The sequence below is a fragment of the Coffea arabica genome, chromosome 10e, assembly GCF_036785885.1.
Source record: "Coffea arabica cultivar ET-39 chromosome 10e, Coffea Arabica ET-39 HiFi, whole genome shotgun sequence".
In the NCBI taxonomy this organism is placed as follows: Eukaryota; Viridiplantae; Streptophyta; class Magnoliopsida; order Gentianales; family Rubiaceae; genus Coffea; species Coffea arabica.
This window is the reverse complement of record NC_092328.1, coordinates 11,588,319-11,608,298: the sequence shown is the minus strand read 5'-3', so window position 1 is coordinate 11,608,298 and position 19,980 is coordinate 11,588,319. Positions and strand designations below refer to the sequence as shown.

General features: G+C 34.1%; 2 protein-coding genes across 6 annotated transcripts; one reads left to right on the top strand and one right to left on the bottom strand.

Annotated features, from left to right (window-relative positions):
• Window positions 1-11,209: 11,209 nt before the first annotated feature.
• Window positions 11,210-13,193, top strand: LOC113712245 (BAG family molecular chaperone regulator 2). The gene is made up of 4 exons (XM_027235572.2): window positions 11,210-11,739; window positions 11,851-12,107; window positions 12,331-12,483; window positions 12,593-13,193. The coding sequence occupies exons 1-4, from the start codon at window positions 11,490-11,492 to the stop codon at window positions 13,010-13,012; spliced, it is 1,080 nt and encodes a 359-aa protein (XP_027091373.1). The 5' UTR covers window positions 11,210-11,489; the 3' UTR covers window positions 13,013-13,193.
• A 466-nt stretch (window positions 13,194-13,659) lies between these two features.
• LOC113712242 (protein COFACTOR ASSEMBLY OF COMPLEX C SUBUNIT B CCB2, chloroplastic-like) lies at window positions 13,660-19,928 on the bottom strand. Of its 5 annotated transcripts, XR_003453252.2 has the most exons (8): window positions 19,655-19,928; window positions 19,449-19,567; window positions 19,199-19,270; window positions 18,245-18,388; window positions 17,906-18,059; window positions 17,288-17,473; window positions 16,836-17,038; window positions 13,660-14,377 (listed from the first exon to the last, which is right to left on the bottom strand). XR_003453252.2 is itself a non-coding variant. In XM_027235570.2 (7 exons), exons 1-7 carry the CDS (start codon window positions 19,911-19,913, stop codon window positions 14,382-14,384), a joined length of 975 nt encoding a protein of 324 aa, XP_027091371.1. In that variant the 5' UTR covers window positions 19,914-19,926; the 3' UTR covers window positions 13,660-14,381. The 5 variants fall into 5 exon arrangements, 2 of the variants coding, with proteins under 2 accessions (XP_027091371.1, XP_027091372.1); XR_011821909.1 differs by lacking the exon at window positions 16,836-17,038 and having other exon boundaries at window positions 17,288-17,408; window positions 19,655-19,927; XM_027235570.2 differs by lacking the exon at window positions 16,836-17,038 and having other exon boundaries at window positions 13,660-14,422; window positions 19,655-19,926.
• Between the last annotated feature and the right edge of the window lie 52 nt (window positions 19,929-19,980).

Below are 19,980 nucleotides of genomic sequence, written 5' to 3'. Positions count from 1 at the left end.
CGAAGTGACAAAGAAAACGTATTTCTATTAGTCGAAAATTTCATTTTTTCAAGGGTACAAGTTTCAGCCAAATTCTAACTTATATACCTCGATAAAAGAAGACGTAAATACCCTAGATGGTTCACGTGGTATTCGCTCTCAAATCTTACTCAAGTCGCAAGTATATCGACCTAGTTCTCGAGCGTAAATTTGGGCAGCACGCCCTTTGTATTTACCTATTTTCCAGCCATTTATGGCTTCATTCTTTTCCTCAATCAATCCCAAAGTCACACACAAAATCATCTCATTTCAATAGCCATTCCATAGGCTCCAAGTCATACAAGTACAAAATCAAGCTAGGAACATGTGCGGAAATGAAGGTTGAGTCAAGAAATAAAAGACAGATTTGATGTTGTTTTGCGTAACGGACACAACCGAGGCTACACATATCGGATTGGGGTGAAATTTATACCGTTTTGAAGCTAATACAGAGGGCTACAACTTTTGTGTTTTGGCTAAATACTAGTTCAGTACATATCATGGTGAAAAGACATGACCAGATTGGTGAAATATCCAAAACGGATCACTGGATTCACCTAGGGCAGTCAGGGTATTTCGGTCTTTTTACAAGCTACGTTGCTCCGATTGAGCTGAAATTTTGTAGACAACTATAAAACATCATTATCTACAACTTTCATGTTTTGTACTAAACCTAATTCGGCCTCTAACCTAATCAAATAAAACCGATCAGAACAGGGGAGGTGAAAAACCCTAAAACTGAAATTTCTATAATACTACTTCCAACTATGAAATATGCTCATAACCTACCCAAAACTACAACTTTAAACCACTAATTAGCAATTAATTGAAGTAAAGAGGAAGTTCTTGGCAAAATACCTTGGAAACTCAAGAAAATGGCAGCTTAGACTTTCCTTCTCCAAAACAACTCCACCAAAACCTTTAAACTTCCTAGTTGAGCACTTGTATGGTGTAGTTTGTGATTTGGGTGGTTGAAACTCAAGATTTGAGCAAGAATTGAGGCTAGAAAATGAAGAACTTTCCTTTCTTGTTTTGCTCCTCAAATGGGTCGGCCAAGACTAAGAAAAATGGAAGAAAATTGGGTCAAAAATTGGTTTTTAGTAAAGGTGTAAGTTAGGTCAAAATCCAACCTCTAATGGGTTTGCAACACTTGGCCCTTCTAGTGTTTTCTCTAATCCTTTGGCTTCCAATGGTCACATCATATAACAAACCTCTAATTATCCTCTAGCACCTTGTATAATAATAACACTTAACACAAAAATCACTTAGTCACCAAAATTATATCGCACTAGTGGATCCCACGTCTATAACGCACTTCAAATTAACACGCACTTCAAATTAACGTACACTAACTCATACTAGGAAAATGATTTTAAAACTATACTTGCTTGTAAAAATGCATAGAAATTTTAATATTTCCAAGAAAAGTATAAAATGCAAGCAAAGAAATAAAATAATGCTGAGAAAATGTGAAAATTTTTGGGTTCTCACAAAAATGATAAAGGATAGTAGCTTTGGAAGAGGTAGAAAAAAGAAGGGTCACACTGTGAAGCACATGAAAAGTTGCCAAAATATGCTAAACTTTTGATGATTAATAACCTAGGTAGAATCATGAAAATTTACTATGATAAGCCCAACCTTCTTGTGGAGCCTAGATTTAAATTTAAAGGAACAAAGGATGGATTCCTTGCAGGTTACAGTCCATTTATTCACTTTGATAGATGCCATTTTAAAGGTACATTTAGGGGTATTCTGTTGAATTTTGTTGCTCTTGATGGAAACAATAGTTTGTTTCCATTAGCTTTTGCTATTGTTGACCATGAAATCAAGGACACATGGAGTTGGTTCTTTTATTATTTTCAGGAGTTATTTGGCCCATTTCCTGCTAACATTCCACTCACCTTCATGAGTGATAGGCAGGAGGTATGTTACTTGTTTCAATCTTTCATCTAATTAGTCTTCATAATGTTCCATACAGTCTAAGATTGTTTATTATTTTTGACTATTTATGCATACATTTGTACAGGGTCTTAATCTTGCTTCTAAGGAACAAATGCCACAAGCTAATGTAAGATATTATGATTGGCATATCTATAGCAAGTTCAAAATGAAATTTCTAGGATTGCTTCTGAAGACATATTTTTGGCAAGCAGCAAAAAGCTATAATCTTATAGACACAATGAGGCTATGGAGAGGATAAAAGATATTAGCTTAGAAGTTTGGAGATACTTAGCAAACATTCCCAAGTCTACTTGGGCAAGACATGCATTTTCAATTGAAATTAAGTGTGATCATGTCACCGATAATTTCAATCTTTCAATGCATAGGTTGGTGAACTTAAAGGAAGGAATATACTGGCTCTAACTAAAGGACTAAGGGAAAAACTCATGAAGAAACTGCATAAGAGGTATCAAAAGGATGCACATTGATATCTGTTGTTACTCCTACAAATATTGCTAAGTTGAAGGAAATTGCAAGCCGATCAAGAAGATGTGAGCTTACAATGGCTAGTTAGAAGACATTTGAAGTAGTTGATATGGATAAGTCCTACATAGTTAAGTTGGATGAGAAGGCGTGTGAGTGTGAAGCTTTCTAATTGATTGGCCTTCCTTGAAAACATGCTGCACTAGAAGCAGTTTATAGAAGGGAGAAACTGGAAAGTTATTGTCATGCAGCTTTTTCAAGAGATCAATATCTAAAGACTTATGTATCAATGATGAACCCAATTCTACATGTGAATAGGCGGCCTCCTATAAAGGAAGTGACACCCAAAATAGTTTTACCGCCACTCAAAAGAAGAGTTGGTAGACCAAGGAGAAATAGAAGAAAAGCACTTGATGAAGGAATTCCTTCATCTCAACACAAGCAATCAATCATCTTCTGGTGCTCTAAGTGTGGTGCATTTTGACATAATAGGAAAACTTGTCAAGGAGCTCCTACTGTTGAAAAAAAAAAAGACAACTCCACTTCTGCTAATCAGGTAGCATCTTTGATTTGTGGCTTGCATATTTGTCGCTAGGATTCATATATTTATGCATCTATGTTTGTATTGTCAATTTAGGTGGTCAGTCAAAGAAGAAGACCAGGAAAGGGTATTGCCAATATAAGATGGGTAAAATTTCAATCTCACATTACAACATTTTTTGTATTTAATACCTTATAAATGAACTGCTTTGTATCATGATTTGCTAGGATCATGCACAAGGAAATGTACATGTGGTTGTATCAAATCAAAGTAGTAACATAAGCACTCAAAATCAAACTAATGGAACTAATGTTCAAGTTAATCAACCTACTAATACTAGTACTAGTGCCAAAAAGGTATATGATATCAGAAATTAGCTACACAAAAATCATGTACTATTTTTTGGTTATGAACAATTCACTTATAGATTTTGTATAATGCTATTAGAGAGGAAGACCTTTTGTTGGAATTGGAACCATTACTGCCAACAATAATAGGAGAAGAAGACCAAATAAAGCTGGTAATCCACAACAAACTCCAACAGTCACTGTATCTACAATTACTCCCAATGATGATGCATCTCAAACTGAAAGAAATGGGAGTTTCTACTACTACAACTATGGGATCTCACAATGATAGTAGCAGTTTAAGTAAGTGGTTCTAATTATGCAGATCTAGTCCATCTTCTCAATGAAAAAAGAAGCAATATAAATAGATTTTTGTGTATTCTAGTAGAACTGACCGTGTATAGTTCTTAATATTGCAAGCCTCACTATCTAGATAACCATTTCTAGATGGTGTTTTGAATATATATATGGATTGCTATATGCTTTTGTTAAGTACAATGGATAGCTGGTACCAAGTACTCATTTGTATTTCCCCCATCTTTGAACTACTCTCAGGTGGTGTTTTTTTTTTTTTTTTTGCTTGGGAATTACAATTTAGGCAATGTTACTGTGTCTATTGCTGCTATTGACATTATTAGAAACTCCATGGCTTATTAGTATTATGTTTCAAACGTGTTTTTAGCCACCTATAATGGCAAGTTGAAACCAGAATTCTTAGCTTTCTTTGTCTTGTATGCTCTGCTGTTTTCCAACTAGTATAGCAGTAGAGTATTGGTCTCCTTATACATGGTGCTCTATGTTCTTGATTTGTGACTGTTCAATAACTTTTTGGTGTAACAATAATGCAACAAATCTTAGTAATCATTACTCAATAAAGAGTAGTTTCACCTCATTTTGATATAACTTAACAGTTATATCCAACTTATCTTTCATGTATGACCAGTAAGGCTCAAAACAGTTTGGCAAATTCTACATTCTTAGTTCTACTTCAACCAATTACTTTAAAGATTTGAATGAAAACATAAATCACTAAGACTACAAGATTGATGATGAACAAGATGGTGATAATTGCATTTTATTGAATTAGAATGTTGGTTTCTTGCATATGCTTTCCTTTCTTCACTGTAGAATTAGTTTCATTCTTCTCTTTGATTTCCTTCATACCGCAGGAAGTAGTTTCATTTTGAACAATTGAAATAGAGTTTATCCTTTTTTTTTTTTTTTGCTTTCTGAAATTTTTAAAGTATCCTTATGATTCTTGATACTTAACGATGATGATGATTAGTATGAGTGCCCTCCATTTTCTTCTACCAATTTCCTTTCAATCTGCCTATATACTTTAGTTCTTTTTGCCTTTTATTACTACTACAACATCTCCAAGTAGCCGTTGCCTTCCAACAATCTATTAGATGCTCATTGCAGCAAAATTTTCTCCTTTTCACACTTTCACCCTCTTACATTCAAACTATTTTTAATTGAACACTTTTTCCCTTGATTTCTGAAATTTTTATATTTTTTGGACAGTCTAAGGGTATTAAGAGCACTAAAATACTCTCTCCCCTTCAATATGCTTTTTCTAATATTACTTTTTCTCAAAGGGCTTGACATTGTTAACAAAATGTCAATTTGAGAGGAGCGAAGAGAGAATTTGAAACATTGGGAGAACTAAGTGATATTTGACCAAAACCTGAGAGGAGGTTTCTTTGACCCTAAACATGGCTTATTCTCACCAGCACCACAAATGGGCGGACCGTGCAATTAAACAAACATCTGTGTATAATGGGTGCTGGAAAATTGTTCCAAACTCTAAAGAATAGCCTTATTAAACTATTAGAGCAATCTTCAAATTTTCTGAAAAAAGCTGTCAATGACTTTTCTCTTACTAAATATCCTAATCCTATAGTAAAAGATTTCTTTTTATTTTTGGGATAATTTCAGAAATTTCCCTTCAAGTTTTTAATAATTGCAGGCAACTCCTTTGTAATTTTAGGAATTACACTTACTTCCCATGGTAGTGTAAATTTAATTCTTTATTTTATTTTATTTTTGCAGGTGAAGGGTGGAATTTAATAAATGGAGAGAAAGAAAGGGAGATTTGCAGCCAAGGTTTCTAATTCTTGGGCCTCAACCTTAACAACTAAACACTTTAATATCTCTCATAAAACACTTAAATCTATTTATAAAAATTAAATAAAAAAATTTCTTATCCACAAGAACCAATGACCAACTCAATCTCAAGACTTCAAAAACAAATAATTTGAGATAGGTAAACAATCAAATTTTCATGCCAAAAAAAAAGATGAAATACAACCTACGTCTATTTGATACAGAGACCATGAATCACCTAAATAAATTGCTTAGCATGAAACCTAGATCAAAAATTAGTTTTGTGATTTGGTTCTTTAGTATTAGTGAACTCACTTAATCCCTCTCTTTTATTTTTTTTAGGTGCAAGCAAAAAAATAGATTCGTGAGGCACTAGCCCTAGGCATAGGATGGGTGCATATAGGATATTAAGGTTTTGATGAGTTGGATTGGGGTTAATGTGGTAAGCGTGTGTTGGGTTCTAATTGTTGTTAAGTGGTGGATGAGATTCGGGATAGGAACTCCTTGGCTATGTAAGAAAGCTGCAAATTTTTTTAACACTTCACAATCTTATTTGAATTACATATAAAATAAATCTTATATACATTGACAATATATATATTATTTTGACTGAGTGCACATGATACATATGCAAAATTTTGATTTCGTATTCAAATTTAGATTACTAATCATGCATCTAAACCTTATAGTAGATACGCTGCCAGTATATAGAGGATTAATCCTTATATTTAATATAGATTTAGTGAGTTTCACTTTTATTTGAAATATTTTTATTGGTCAAAAATTAACTACTAGACTTGTCAAATAATTGGTTCAGACTGTAATAAAATTTCTAAGATGGAGGCGAGATAGAGTTTAAAGGATCGTTGATAGTATAAAATAGCACTAGCAAGTTTGAAAGAGGTTATAGAGAAAAAAGTCTGGTTAAATTAGGAAAGGGATATTCGAGAATATTTGAATCAAAATCTGTCCTACATCATCTTTCTGGGCCTACTTTGTTACTTAAACTATTAAAAGAAGGGAAATGAGAGTAATTTCTTAAACCTCAATGGAGCTCCTGGCAACTATGACAAACCTCAGAGGTGGTTTCTGTAATTGTCTCTTTTTCATAATACCACTAGCTAAAATACACAACGATGAGTTATGTCTAGAATAGGGCTGCAAACGAGCCGAGCCGAGTCGAGCTTTGAGCTAATCGAGCCGAGCCTCGACTAAATTTTACCAAGCTCGAGCTCGAGCTCGAGCTCGACGAGCCGGCAAATTTCAAGCTCGAGCTCGAAAAAAAATAAAAAATAATTATTTTATTTTTTAAAAAATAAATAAAATAATATTTTTTTCTTAATAAATAATAAAATATTAAGGATATATACGTAATTTTACTATGAAAATAAAAAATAAAAAAATAAATATAATATACGTAATTTTATTATTAAATAAAAATAAAAATAAAAAATATATATATATACCCAAGCTCGCGAGCCGGCTCGTGAGCTAACGAGCTTAATATTCTGAGCTCGAGCTTGACTCGAGCCGCTCGCGAGCGGCTCGATTCGTTTGCAGCCCTAGTCTAGAAATAGCAGAAGTTTGAGTTGCAACTTGCAGCAGGAATCAGATGGAAATAATAATCTAATCTCCAATGTCTCAAACAGCGATCCGTGAAAGAAAGGAAATCTGTGATAGCATTGTCTCAAGGAGGAGAAGAAAAAGGAGTAAATGGACAAATAAAAGCCACATAAACCACTATATTGAATTGGATTCCTCGTGATAGTTGAAATTACTTGTCTATTAAAAATATTCAAACTTCAGAAATTTTTTTAGTTACTTCCATATAAATTCAAGAAGCTAATGCTGCTTGTCTTCTCAAATACATGTGTAAAGCATAATTAGGTTTCGTTAAGAGATGAAATGCAATGTGTTACTGAAACAATTAAAGGCCCAAAGTGCACCTCAATGTTTTTATGTTGCTTCGAATATTTAATCACTCTTGAATCATGATATATAGTCAAAAGTAGAAAAACTGAGAACTGCAACATCCATTAAATTTGATGTTGGCTTTTCAATGATGTAATTAAAGAATTTTGGGCTGTGGATAGTTTTTCTTTTTGAAATGAACCAAATATTCTCTGCTCATCAGGTTCCATAAAAAATTTTGGACCATTGACACATCCAGATCTACATTGACTCCCAGACTGATTAAAACCTTGACCACAACTGCAAATGATACCACTCAGTGGTTTATCACTCTTATTAATCAGGAATGACACCACTCATTGGTTTATCATTTTCATTGACCCACTAATCAATCAAATAGTTGAATGTTAATTATGATGATTTTGATTGGCCATATCGTTACTAATCATCATCAATAATTAACTAGCTATTTTTCATCAAAAGTAGTATTAACCTTATATCATTCTTGACCTATTTATAGCTTGAAAGTTGGTCTATTTTTTTTTTTTTTTAAAAAAAAAGATTTCCTAGTAAACAACATGTTCCACCTTCAAATACTTTATGCAGTATGTCGGTACAATGCTCACTAAATGCCTGAAGGTTATAGATTTGTATTCTAGTTCCAGGATAAAAGAGCTTTCTTAATTATAATTTGTGAATTACGCTTATGCATGAAACGCACTTTACTATAAACTAATTAAACTTACACGAGTGATCAAGGGAGAGTTCTTTCCACTATCAAATTCAAAATTCTAAACTTGACATTTGAAGGAGGAAACACTTGAAGGTAGGAAAAAACACGGGGAGAAGTGAGAAGATATTTAAAGAAAAAAAAAATTTATATAGGACACTCGTTAACACGCCTGCATTTCATCCAATCTATTATGTACATACATACATTAATAATTACTACTTTCTCTTGTATTTAAACATTTTTCCTAATTAATCTTCTTATATTTATACACTTTTCTTAATTAATCTTATATTTTCAGGAATCTAACACCTCAAATGTATTTTAACGAGTGCTCCGAAAAAAGGAAAAAAAAAATCGGACCTACACAAATGTGGCAAAAGACCAGGATCCTTCCATCCATCCTTCGGTCCCTTTCCGTTTTATTCTTCAGTCGATTTCCTCATTGACGACCACAAATTCTTGATAACGTTTTCAAGAGCTTTAAATTGTAGATGACCAAAAAAAATGCTTTTACATATGGGAAAAAAGTGCATGTCACATTATATCTTTTTAAATTTGACTTCTTTTTTTTTTTTTACACATCCGACGTGCCTATACATCTGTTAGTGTTAAAAATAATTTGAATTGCAAATCTGGTTTAATTTTTAATAGCTATTTCAATAACTCCTTTTCCTTGAATAAATTTTCAAAATGTAGAACCGAATGAAAAGCACATCCAAAGCCTTGGCACATTTCCTCTAGCTTAATTCCTTGAGAGGTTAAAATCTATTCTAATGATCATATCTTTGTAGTGATAAAAAGTAATTAATTAATTAATTAATTAATTGCATTATGCTATTATTATAGCAGAATAAATTAAGCAAAATTGTGCACAACATATATACCTAAACAGTGGGTTGTACGGTCTCCATCACGGAACTTCCGCACAGAATATCCCTCCCCCACTGCCACCAAACTGCGACCACGTGAGACATCTCATCGACGGTCGTTAATCTACCACGTGTACACTGGTCCAGCCGACGGCGTTGATCGTTCGGTCCAAAAGTGTCGGTGGCAATTACAAATCGCATTGAAGAGAGAGAAAAAGGTCGAAAGGATGAAGACAGCGAAAACGGTTGGTGGTTCAGATGACTGACACGTGTACCTCTGGGAGATGTGACGTAATCAACCTTGTTTTGTGTTCTTGGCAAAGGGGAAGGTGACGTAACGTGCTTGAGTGTGTCTTTTTATATTGCTCTCACTTAATCCGCTTTGTCTTAAGGTGGATAAGATTTTGGCTAATGAAGCTCTAATTACGTAGAATTTTTTTATTAGTTTGCTTAGGATTTTTTTTTTTTTGAAAAGACTTGATACTATTAATTTTTATTTTCAAATTTTATGGGTTTTTTTCTTTTTTCAACTTTAGAGAACCTAATCCGTTAAAAGTGATGATGATTCAGAAAGTTATTTGAAAAACTAAAGCATCATGTTTATGTTACAAAGAGTATTTCTGTAATTTGATGTTAAAAACTTAAAATTCTTCTAATAAATTAGTTTTAGTCAAATCCAAAACTTGCATGAAATGAGAACATTAAAATTTAGGAAAGCTAATTAATATGCAAAACGTAAGGCCTCGAAAATTTTTTTACTAAAAAAAACTATGATAATGTTAATTCTAATGGTATAAATATATGGCCAGCTTTATCTGTGGCCAAAAATCAGAAAAAAGGCTAAATATGAATAATATGAAAATTAAGAAAAATGTATATGAGAATTCAGTTTGCTAGACATGCAGTCAATCAGACACTTAAAAGACAAAAGTAACCTCGATGAGGCTTTGGACTGCTTTACGCCTGTTGCATGCAACAGTCTTGTTAAAAAATTTTCTGTTGCTTTTTCCTTTTTAACTTTTTGGAGCTTTTTTTTTTGTTGCATTAATCAAAATTAAAATGATATTCAAATTATTTACAATGGAAAAATGTGTTACTGAGTCATCCTAAGATAACTGCCTTAATGGAGTGATATTGTACGTGTAATAAAACTATTTCTTAAGACAGCATATTTTACTTACTAACGATTTACGTTTCAAAATATAAGGTGTCTTTTAATATTTTTGTATAATGTTATACATCTCTTTTTTTGAGCATGTTAACAATGATTTAATGAACATGATTGAAAACTCAAGTGAGTGATGATGAGCTGTACTTCCAATACTATGTTGATTTGGTTGAAAAATAGCAAAATATACAAATTGGATAACAATGAAATTAATAGCAAGTCCCCAAAGGTCATGAAGTAGACAAAAACTAAGTGTACATTGTATGTTGTTTGGAGAATTAAGTAATACTACTGGCATACCACGCTATCCTATACATCATTATTATTTAAAAGAAAGGGTCATAAGGAATTTCAGTAAAATAAATGCAAAGTCTCATTGATCTATTTACCAAAAAAACACATGACCAAATAATATAGATTTTTATTTTGGAATTCAACAAAAGGATGATCCGGTATTGTTTTCTTAATATAAGACTTAACAAGATAACACACAAAGTTGAAATACAAGGCAAACTACTTGACTTTCACATTAATTGTAGATTAATAAGAACTTATTTGAAAGTTGTTGATTTACTAATCAAACAAAATCTATTAATTGTTAGCTGTTAAAACTCACTTCGATCACCATGAAACCTAATTATTACAATTCATGAAACAAGCATTCAAACAAAACCAATAAAAGCTCAGCACACCTTGTAATTAAACTAACATTCAACACGATTTTTTCAAGCTAGTTTATCAATCAAATCCAACTCGAATACTTCACTTATCTATAAAATTCTAAATCCTTTGCCCTCTTTTTTTTTTTTTTTTTGCTTTACCCTCTTAATGACGTATAAATGGTGTATTTCTTACCTTGTAATTAAACTAACATTCAATATGATTTTGTCAAGCTAGTTTTTGAATCAAATTCAGCTCGAATACTTCACTTTTCTATAAAATTCTAAATCCTTTACCCTCTTAAGGACATATAAACGATGTATTTCTTCTCTATTTTTCAAAAAGAAAAAGAAAAAAAAAGTAGTATGTTACTCAAAGGGCATAAAAGACAAATCAACTAAAAAGAATTGAAAGATCTCAACTCCTCACATTCAACACCACTAACTAAATCCGGCCTCAAAGTCAAATCTTTGTCCAGCCAACCAGCCATCTTTTCCATTTCCCATATTTCCATTTTTCATTTTCCATTTTCCAGTTGTTGCCGACGCCTTCTTCTTCCCGCTATCTCTTTATATTTTCTCAGCTATGATTTTGAAGAACCAAAAGCATAAATCCTCTTTTGATCTGATAAATTCTCAGAAGACTTCAGCACTTCAGAAAATGCAATGTTAAATAGTAGTAGTGATAGTAGCAAGAGAGTATCAAGAACAAGATGATGCCTATGAAGACTAAATCTATGGGAATGGGCTTAGGACTTCCACCGACACCGAATACAGCCGCCGCAGCTGGCAGAAGGGGAGCTGGAGATGTTGATGGCGACTGGGAGATGAGACCCGGTGGAATGCTAGTTCAGAAACGTACAAGTTCGGATCAAAATCTACCTCCTCCTCCCACCATCCGGGTTCGGGTCAAATATGGTGCTGTTTATCATGAACTCAATATCAGCTCCCAAGCCACCTTTGGTAATTTTTTTCTTTTCAATGAAGTCTTTATTCTTCGATTTATTTGGGTTTTTTTTTTGATGGGTTGTTTTTAATTTTGTGTTCTTTTTTTGGGTGGTGGAAATGAAACAGGAGAGTTGAAGAAGATGTTAACAGGGCCAACAGGATTGCACCACGAAGATCAGAAGCTGATTTTCAAGAAGAAGGAGAGGGATTCAAAGGCTTTTCTTGATACTACTGGAGTGAAAAACAAGTCCAAAATTGTGTTAATGGAGGACCCAATTAGCCTAGAAAAGAGGCATATTGAGATGAGAAAAACTGCTAAAATGGAGAAGGCAGCAAAGTCCATATCAGAGATCAGCTTAGAGGTCGACAGGCTAGCTGGACAGGTAAATTTATGATCCTTTTCTTTCCTTTTTGTTTCCTTATTTGTCACAATTAGTATGTTTTGAATAGTCAAATTCACTAGCCAAGTGACATTCTTGGGGATACTTGATTCATGCACTATGGTGTAGGCTTTATAGGCTTTAATAAAAACATGCGCATTTAAGGTTGGCAGAATATGTTATTTGGATGTAATGAACTCATTGAATCTTTTCCCAAATTGAGTAGGTGTCGGAACTTGAATCTGTCATCTCAAGAGGTGAGAAAGTTGAGGAGAAGGATGTTGTAAATCTGATTGAGTTACTGATGAATCAACTTCTCAAGTTAGATGGAATTATTGAGGATGTTGATGTCAAAGTCAAAATGCAAAGGAAAATGCAGGTATGATTCATTGAACTTGTTTCATTCCAAATTTGAAATTTTTTCACAAGTAGGAGTACTAAAGTCTATTCAAGGCTTGAAACTTAATCCAATGTTTCACTTGATGAAGGTAACAAGAGTGCAGAAGTGTGTTGAGACTTTGGATATGTTGAAGATCAAAATCTCAACGCCAGAAATCAATGCAAGTGCAAATGTAGCAGGCCCCAAAATTCGCAGTCCAATTCCCTCACAAAAGCACCAATCATCCCCAATCCAACAAGGGCACAAGATTTTGAAGGAAAATGTGCCATCTCCGGTGGGGAAACAGCAAGCTAGACATCCGTTTGGGGTACAAAAGCAGCCTCAGCAACATCTGCAGCAACCATCCAGGCACTCAGCTTCGGGGCCCGTTGTGATTACCACACAATGGGAAACTTTTGATTCCATGCCTGCGCCAGTGGCACTGCCGACTGTTCCTCCGACATCAACAACTTCAACAAGTACAGCCATGGCTTCAGCTCAGCCTATATTCACTTGGGATTTGCTTTAGAAAAGCTAAAATGCCTGATTGATTTCAGTATTTTTCTCAAGTTGGTTTGGTATCCGTTCCCCATTCTTTGCTGTATGTAGAATTTTGTTAGCATACCCTGTATGTTCTTGTCCCCATTCGGCTGAGAAATAATTGGGGTCAAAATTATTACAGTAATGAGATACTTTTTCTTTTCTTGTTACCTGTTTTGCCTTGAAAGACTTGATTTTCAATCCTGCTTAGAAATTTTCTGCTATTTGACATGGTATGATGGGTTGAATTAGGACATTTCCATATGGGGAAGTGCATAGTGGAATCAAATAATGAGACTTTTCAGCCAACTGGTTAAAGATTTTTAATTCCTCATGTCCCTTTCTTCTCCACTAACTTAAGTAGGCGGGTTACTAGATCCTGTTTTAGTGCTAGTGGAAGTGTATAATAAAGACTAAAGCAGTTGATATCAATGATTGAATCTTATTCCTTGCTTCTTCTTGAGGGAACAGACTGACACATGGTCACATGTAAAAGTTTCCTGGAAGTGGACTTAGCTGGCTGGCCGGCAAAACATGATAACAGTGGATTAGTTAAACCAGTGGAAACCGGTTGTCGCTCAGGCAAGGCAAGCGATCTTTCACCAGAACCCTCAAGAAAGACAAGAGGACAAATGATTACTGTATCTACTCATTCCCTTGTCGATTAAGAAATTGAATAATTAGCATGCTATTCTCGCCAAGGTAATCATTCCAGCAAGTCTGGCAAGTTTACGTATCATACTGCCTCGGCGTAGGATGGCATATATATATAACAGACTACAACAATTGAAGCTAACGTAAAACATGGTCAAGATTTGTTGTTTCTGGATGGGATTCTTGAAGAATGAAAAACTAGCATCCTAGACTAGAATATGTTCTACTCCAAATCCAACCAAAAGCCCTTCAAAGGTAACTCTAGATCTGAAGGAGAAGCATGGCAACTTCTCCACCAGAGAAAGCTGCAATCAATATGATTTCCTCCCCATTCCAATGTTTATTATTCTCGAAGGTCCTGTGTGTAAAAGCAAACTCTCCAACTTTATGACCAACCCTTCCTTCACTAATCTAACAATGAACATGAATGCAATGCAGGAGGTCAAGATTTTTAACTCTTCACACCACCTGGACCGCCCCGAAAGACTGAAGGAAGAAAAAGGATGGAAAAGTAGGAGAAGCTTGGTGGCTAAATAAGTGCCTTCGTGCTTGATCTTGAACATAATCGGCATAGGTGGTATATGCCAGAGCCAATATCAGCTAGAAGCAGCGGCGGCAGCAGCAGTTCTTTTTACACCAAGGTACAAAATTCAATTTCCCTGCACAATCTCTTAGCCATATCTCTAGGCTGTTGCATCAACTGTTCAGCGCAATAATGCAGACATTAATCGCACGTTTCTTGGATCTAATGGAAAAGCAATAGATGATTGATAAAGCCCGTTTAAGATAGTGGCACAGGATGAAGTTTAGATATTACAAGCAATTGCTTCCTTGTACGAAAATGAATGCAATTGTGGTCCAACAACAAAGTGAAAAGTCAAAAAGATTCGAGGGCTTGAGCAATAATCAGTTACACAAGTAGAATCTGGTAAGGACTCTGTAGACTGGTGATAAGCACTAATTCCACTTCGTACCTCTAGCAATAAATGAAATTCTCACCTACCAGCCCTAACTTTTAACTCTAAATTAGCTAAGACCTACCAAGTTTATCTCACTGCTAATCTCCAGCTTAAGGACAAAACACACCATTCACCCTTTCTCAATAAAAGACAAAAAAGAAGAAAAAAGATTCCATTTATGAAGTTGAAACTTAAACCTACTAATAGTGAAATTGATTTTTGCTGGATATAGGAAAAACCATCAGATTATTAGTCCAAATCCCAGAGTATAGGGCTGTAAAGAAAGCAAATCTAGAGCAATGCTTTCTATCCCATCGTTGTCTAAGGCACAATGGCCTAATTATTGACAGCACAATACAAAGTCCCGCAAGCCAAACAACTTTACATTAGACATTATAATGTACTAAACTTTTGACATAACATATTTCATATTTCATTATGTACATTCGCTGAAACAAAATAGTCAATCTGAACAAGAAAAGCTATACTGGGACATCACCAAAACAAAGCAGAAAAAACATCTATCCATAGTTGTATGTAGCATGCTTAACAAACTTTTTTTTAAAAAAAAAAAGAAAAAATACATACTCCGTTAGTGGATTTCCAGATAAAGCACATCTTACAAATAAGAGTAAGTTTTTATACACTGTCAGTGTATAATTTTTTTTTTTTATACTAGTAGTTTTAGATCATATGTCACATAACATAAATTCAAATTTGAAATTCAAATCATGCACATATGATATACATCCATAGCCGCTAGTGCAAAAAGTCACTACACTGTCAATGCATAAAAAGTTAATCCATTTTTTAATGGCTTATCAACAATTCAGTAAGCAACCAAAATATAGCAGACTTGAATCTAGAGAAATTTCTAAATGACATAGCAGAGTGTTTTCTTTGTAGTTCGAAAGGAATTATACTCATCATGTGGAAAAGCAAAGATCAAACCATTTGAAGGAATGCCATAACAGAGTATTTTCTCTGTAGTATGAAAAGGAAGTATACTTATCATGTGGGAAAGTAAAGATAAAAACATTTGAAGGAATATCTTTAACCTTTTTGGAGAATTTTCATTTTAGAGAAAATTCTAGGAGAAAATAATAGAATTTTTATAACAAGTGCAACAAGTTAGATTGCATACAATTAACATAAAAAATATGAGCCAGTTCTTTACAAGAGAAAATGTCAAAATGAAAAAGGAATATACTAGTCGCAAAGATCTAAATTTGAATCATGTACGTCATTAACCTTTTGGAATAAGATCCTAGGATAATTTCAAAAACCTCCCATGAGATCTCTAACAATTTCACTGCCCTCTCGCAAGGTTTTGAAAATATCTCTAACCTCTTTTAAAACCAATTTTGTTGTAACAATTCAGCCCAATCCAAAAAAAGCAATAGTAAAAAAATAATTTCAGGTCTGAGAAAATTTATTTATCCCAAAAGTGTCCCTCAGCTATTGTACTAGTTAGATTAAATATTTGATCTAACTTATTAATTTACTTATGGGGCCATTACTATGCATGATCCATAAAAAATTTCCATCATTTACAACAAAAAATAACAACTTTCAAAATTTAGTAGAACAAAACTTTTTTTTCATACCATAAGATTCTTGTTATCACCACCCTTAGAAAAAAAATCAGCCCAAACGAAACCTCTTTATATCCGATTCCTTTTATTTGTCAAGTACATAAATTGGAAAAAGGGTGCCTTGTGTTGGATCCCTTTCTTTATTTTTACATTTCAAATTATGGTTAATAATTTAGTTCGTAACAGGCTTCATTGTTTCTTGTGTCTAAATCCTTTAATTTAACAAGTGCATTATGTCTAATTTTCTTTTATTGTCACATATATAAATTAGAAAAGTTACACCTAGTATTGGCTCTATTTTTAGATGGCAAATTAATTAACCTTTTACAATCCAAACTATGGTTAATGTAGTCAGCAAACATTTAACTATTTTCCTTCACATATCTATGTAAATATCCTAACTTGTAATAGTCGTTTCACCATTAATCATGTAAGCATTGGGTCCCAAATTACTGACATGGGAGGTAAGTGAAATTTTCAAAACCTCAAGGAAGGACAATGAAACTATTAGAAACCTGAGGTTTCTGAAATTATCTCTAATATCCTAGTAAAAACTCAAAATGTTATCTAATAATCAACTTAATCAAGGACTATATGCACTTACACATTCACGGGCATTGAGCAAAGGCTAATTTAATATCAGTGGCTTATTGGCTTAATCCAGGGATAAGAATTGTGATTCTTAGGGTACATAGTTCATTTGAATAGAAACAAAACCCCCGAGGCAGGACCTTTTCTGCTTCTTTGCAATACCCGAGTAAAGCTGGTTAGAATGAGGTAGCCAATCCCTAGATCTTTGTTGTATGGCTGGAAAGAAGTACTCAATTGTTGAGTGAAAAATTACAGCAAGGATATACAAAACTGTTAAACAAAAGCTGAATCTAAACCAAGAGAAAACACCAAATATTGTCTCCTAATTGCCTTGGAACATAGGAGGGTGGCTTTGCTTTTATAGAGGATGGATGCAAATATATCAATATGTTTAGAACATACAGAAAGTTGACTGAATAAGCACTAATTGAATGACATTTTACAAACATGTAGAGATGTTCATACCTCTGAATTTGTTCGCAACTGCTCTTATCCAGGCTCTATCTTTACTGCTATATGCATAAGTGCTGCTAGAGGCCAGTAAAACAAATCCATCGCTCATCTCTGTTTTATCAGAACTTGAGTCCTGAGTATGCAGCACTGGTTGTATCAGGAAAGAACGAGTACCTCTGGGGAGGATCTCCCATAGTTCTGTAGTTGAAAGGTAAATGAAATCTTTTAAAGCTTATTGATCATGCATATATCTTTGTAAGTAACAACATAGCCACAGGAATCTGCTCTCCCAATATTCTGGGTTGGAAGACCTTGCAGAGATAAGTGTTGTATCTGAAGCTCGCTTGCAGACATGGATTGTCAAAAAATATATAAAAAATTAAAAAAAAAAAAAAGATTTGAAAACTTCAATAGCTCCTTCAAATCAAAGGTTAACTGTAAGCACAAGATATTGAGATGCAGGATGTTAATTTCACAAAATAGTGGATCACCCTATTGACCTTGTGTTCAACAATTGGCAAACGGGAAAACACAGTCGAGAATTGCAACTTATTTTCATATGAAAAACCATACTCTGTGTAATACAACACTCATCAGAATTCATAAAGGAAACTGAAAGCAACACAATACCTTCAGCTTGCGGAAAATACAATGTCTCCCTCAGATCAAAAAGGCCAGTTTTGTTAATCTCTTTCTCAAACCAGTCATGCACTTGATCCTTCGGTATATCTTTAGGGGTGTTCCAATAACCACGCACACAAAGTGCATCTTGAATAAAAATGAGCTACAATATCATCAATTCAGTGAAACATCAAAAAGTTCGACAACAAGTTTATTGTCACATGCTTGCATTTTATAGCACTCATTAAAAGATCACTTCCTTCAATAACTGAAGTTACATTTAATTATTTATCCGACTTCAGTGGATTTCTCTTTTGAATACATAAAAGGGTTAAGCCAGCAACATACCACTGATATAGTGTTGGTATTACGCAATAGAACATATGTTCCCCAAGCCAAATCCTCCTTCAAAGTGTCTGGAATGTTTTGTGACATGAGAAAAATTGGCTCTGCACCTTCAGGGATACTTTTTTCATTGTTTGGAGTAGCTCCCTGAAAATATGCCCAAGTACCAAAACATTCAGAAAGTTTGAGCTCATATCTTATTCTGTTTCACCTATTACAAATTCACAATTTTCTTATCATAAAAAACATGAACATTATTGCATACATCAGACCAAGTCAACATTAACAAGTCTCGAAAATAGTCATTAGTCATTTGGCACATACTAGCACAATGTCAGATGTCACATTAACATAAGCTTTTGTATATTTGAAAAATTTTACATAGACCCCGTCTAAATAGACCGCAATTTAGGTGGTTGTACCCAGGACCTCCAAATTTCTAAATCCTGGGAGTTGCAGGCACTATAAACAATTATCTACAGGTGGACGCTTCAAAACGGAATTTTTCACAGCATGTAAGCATTGACAAGAGTTGCATTGACCTGGTTCCACTGGACCACGACCTGTTAGATGCTTGTACCACGTGCAGAGCTATTTGTATATCCTAGAAAGGTACAACCATTTCAAGCAGGTCGGTGCACAAGACCTGTTCGTTTCATTTCTGTGTGTACTCTGATGAGCATAACTAACATCCCAAACACTCAATTGCGCATATTAATGCCCTTTGTAAATGATAATTCAACAGCATGCTTTCTTTTATTATCATTATTATTTCTCTAACATCAAATCAAGTACCTAAAAAAGAAAACACCAGATCAAATGTTTACGCCTACTGAATCTGCAATTACATGCCTTTTTCTTTCATAATCATTTTTCTGAAGATTGAAAGAAAGATAATACAAGCTTAGGTAAGACTATTCACCTTGGCCTAAAAAAAAAAAACAAAAGATTGTTCACCTTGAGAAATTTCCCCAGATAGGGAAGGACAATAGAAAATGCAGCCAAAGAAAGCCCCAAAACCTCTGTTCTCTGCGCTTGCACACAAAAACAAAAAATAATAATAATAAAAAATGAATTCTGAAATCAATCAACGGCAGAACAAGAATTTATCATAAAAACTGTACAATCAATGAATTAATAACATAATAATAAAATATGAAATTAAGCTAATAGGAGCTTCTGAGGTCAAGAAAAGGTGTGAACTCACCAACTGAGCTGGAGTAATGGCGGAAAAATCCGACCCCCCAAAGTGGTTCAACAGCAACAGTGATCCGAATGCATACCCAATCCATCTGGGCAAGTATGATTCATCCAATCCAGGTATCCCTTCAAAAAAATTCAAAAAAAAATTCAAAAAAAAAAAACACTCAAATCCGAGTGGGTTCTGATAAAGAAAATTATAGGAATTATTACCAAAAGTGAAGCGAAGGACAGAGAGGTTGAGCTGTTGCTGCTGGGATGTGGAATGAGAAGAATTATCAGAACGGCTGCAAGAAATTTTAGCCAAAGATTTAAGTTTTCTGGTGGGAAATTTGGTTAACGGATAAGATTTGTTGCCAATATCTGGCGGGAAGCTGAACGGAATTAACGGAAATGGTGAGAGTGCAGTGCCGCTCATCCTCAGACCACTTTTGATGCTATTAGAACAAATTTGCAAAAAGAAAGCATACATTTTTGGCAGATTTTTAACTGCTGGAAGTTTGCTATTTTTTATTTTTTTGAATAATATTATTCATTTT

Bases quoted from the DNA above. Each gene is read 5' to 3' on its own strand.
- LOC113712245 (XM_027235572.2), top strand. From the start codon at position 11,490: ATGATGCCTATGAAGACTAAATCTATGGGAATGGGCTTAGGACTTCCA. The intron at 11,740-11,850 runs GTAATTTTTTTC...GAAATGAAACAG, and splicing joins CAGCTCCCAAGCCACCTTTG to GAGAGTTGAAGAAGATGTTA. The intron at 12,484-12,592 runs GTATGATTCATT...CACTTGATGAAG, and splicing joins AAATGCAAAGGAAAATGCAG to GTAACAAGAGTGCAGAAGTG.
- LOC113712242 (XM_027235570.2), bottom strand. From the start codon at position 19,913: ATGTATGCTTTCTTTTTGCAAATTTGTTCTAATAGCATCAAAAGTGGT. The intron at 19,271-19,448 runs GTGAGTTCACAC...GTGCAAGCGCAG, and splicing joins CCATTACTCCAGCTCAGTTG to AGAACAGAGGTTTTGGGGCT. The intron at 18,389-19,198 runs GTGAACAATCTT...GCATATTTTCAG, and splicing joins ATCTGGGGAAATTTCTCAAG to GGAGCTACTCCAAACAATGA.